The sequence below is a fragment of the Monoraphidium neglectum genome (genome assembly GCF_000611645.1).
Source record: "Monoraphidium neglectum strain SAG 48.87 unplaced genomic scaffold scaffold01344, whole genome shotgun sequence".
Classification (NCBI taxonomy): Eukaryota; Viridiplantae; Chlorophyta; class Chlorophyceae; order Sphaeropleales; family Selenastraceae; genus Monoraphidium; species Monoraphidium neglectum.
In genome coordinates, this window is record NW_014012284.1 from 13,045 (window position 1) to 14,842 (window position 1,798).

General features: G+C 69.6%; 1 protein-coding gene across 1 annotated transcript in view; it reads left to right on the top strand.

The window, feature by feature from the left end:
* Positions 1-281: 281 nt before the first annotated feature.
* MNEG_7548 (hypothetical protein) overlaps positions 282-1,798 on the top strand; it is a gene marked incomplete at both ends in the record, with an annotated part of 3,110 nt that continues 1,593 nt past the window's right edge. Inside the window, 2 exons of the mRNA XM_014043983.1 lie at positions 282-361; positions 583-1,675. Of these exons, the coding sequence (XP_013899437.1) occupies positions 282-361; positions 583-1,675 (1,173 nt within the window). The remainder of the gene's footprint in view (positions 362-582; positions 1,676-1,798) is intronic.

Here is a 1,798-nt window from a genome sequence, read left to right on the forward strand (position 1 = left end):
TGCCCGCGACGTTCGCCACGCCGGGCGCCCCTAAGCATACCCACTAGCGGGACGGCGAGGTCTTTTTGAATGCCAATGGACGCGGCGAGCAGCTAGCTCACCCTGATGGCCAGCCCAATGCCTGCGAGCAGGGCCCGGGGCGCGGCCTTTCTCGCCCTTGTGTTATGCATGGTGAGTTTTCTTCCGCCTCCGTCCTCTTGCGGCCGTACCGCGGCGCGGGATGATGCACGCAGTGATGAGCGGCCCTCACTGCCAAGGTTCAACGTCCACGGGTGCTCGCCATGTCCTGCCTGCAGGGTTGTATCCGTCTGATACATTGCCGGCGCCTAGAGGCGGGTGGCGGTTCTGACGGCGTGCTCAGGTGCGCGAGCGGGAAATCCGCCAGAGCCGCGGCGCGCCTGCGGCACGTGTGTCTCGCGCCTGTTTGGGGTGGGCATGCCGACCCGACCCAGCAGCGCAGCTGCTTAATGTTACAGCTGCTCACATTGGTCAGCTGATGCACCTGCACCCACCTCAGCGATCTCGCTCACTCCTCGCCCCCTCCCCCGTCCGGCTGCTGCTTTCAACTGCCCGCCTCTGCAGCCGCCCAGCGGCGCGGCGCCTGACCGTTGCGACGGAGCTCGTCCAACAGTGCAGCTGGGATTCTGGCAGCACATGCACGCTGGGCACAGAGTACACAACGCGCACATTGTCCGCCGCCAAGTCAGACCCCGTGGCTCAGTTCGTGTCGCAGTCCCTGTCGTGCGCGCGCATCACTGGCGCTGCGGCGTGCGCCGCTGACCCCGCGTGCGCATGGGACACGTCGTTCGCAGACGGCCAGGAGGGCTGCTTCATTTCAGAGGCGTCGCTGCTGTCCGCCCAGCAGCTGTGCGTGCAGCCGCGCTACGCCCGTGCGCTCGGCGCGCTGCAGTCCTGCCTCGCGGGCCGCAGGTCCTGCCAGTGCCCCGACGGCGCGAGCTGCACGGCCGCCACAGGTGCCGGCGGCTGCCAGCCGCTGCTCGGCTGCTGGCTGGCCAAGCTGCAGAAGTCACCGTTTGACGTCATCCAGCTGGCGCAGGTTCAGATGCTGCGAGTCGGCCCGCTGCTGGCGACGCTTGCGGTCAACTCGACGGCGACCGGCCTGACGGCGTCGCCGCCGCAGGCGGCCGGCGCGGCGACGCCCGCCAACGGCCGGCGCCGCCTGATGCAGCCATTGGGCCTGAACCAGCCCGTGTTTGACGACCCAACCAACGCCAAGAAGAAGGCCGCCGGCCTCGCCGCGGCGCCGGCGCCGGCGCCGGCGGCCGCGCCCGCCAACCCCCAGGCGCAGCTGCAGGAGGGCGGCCAGAACAAGCCGATCCTGTCGGACACGGCGGCCATGAACGGCGGCGGCGGCGGCGGTGGCGGCGGCGCCCCTGGCGACGTGGGGAACCTAGAGGCCGGCTCCCTCTTGGATGCGGGGATCATCCAGGTCGACAATAGCGCCTCGGCGGCGACCCCAAGCGCCCCCGCCGCCGGCGACGACGCCAGCGCCGGCGACGGCGACGCGCTGGCCATGACGTACGCGCCGCCGTCGTTTTGGAAGTGCCTGGAGGACGCGGCGGTGACGGCGGACACCACGCGCAACTGGGCGGGTATAGAGTACAACGTCAAGAAGCTGACCCTGGAGACGTGGCTGAAGGTCATCACAAAGCTGGTGGGCCTTTTTTCTGTTGGGGGGAGGGGGCCCTTGCGAGGAAGGGTGCGTACGGGGAGTTGTTTGGGTCTAGGCGGGGGAGAGCGCGTTTGGGGCAGGGGCCGCTCAAAGGGGTGATGGGGG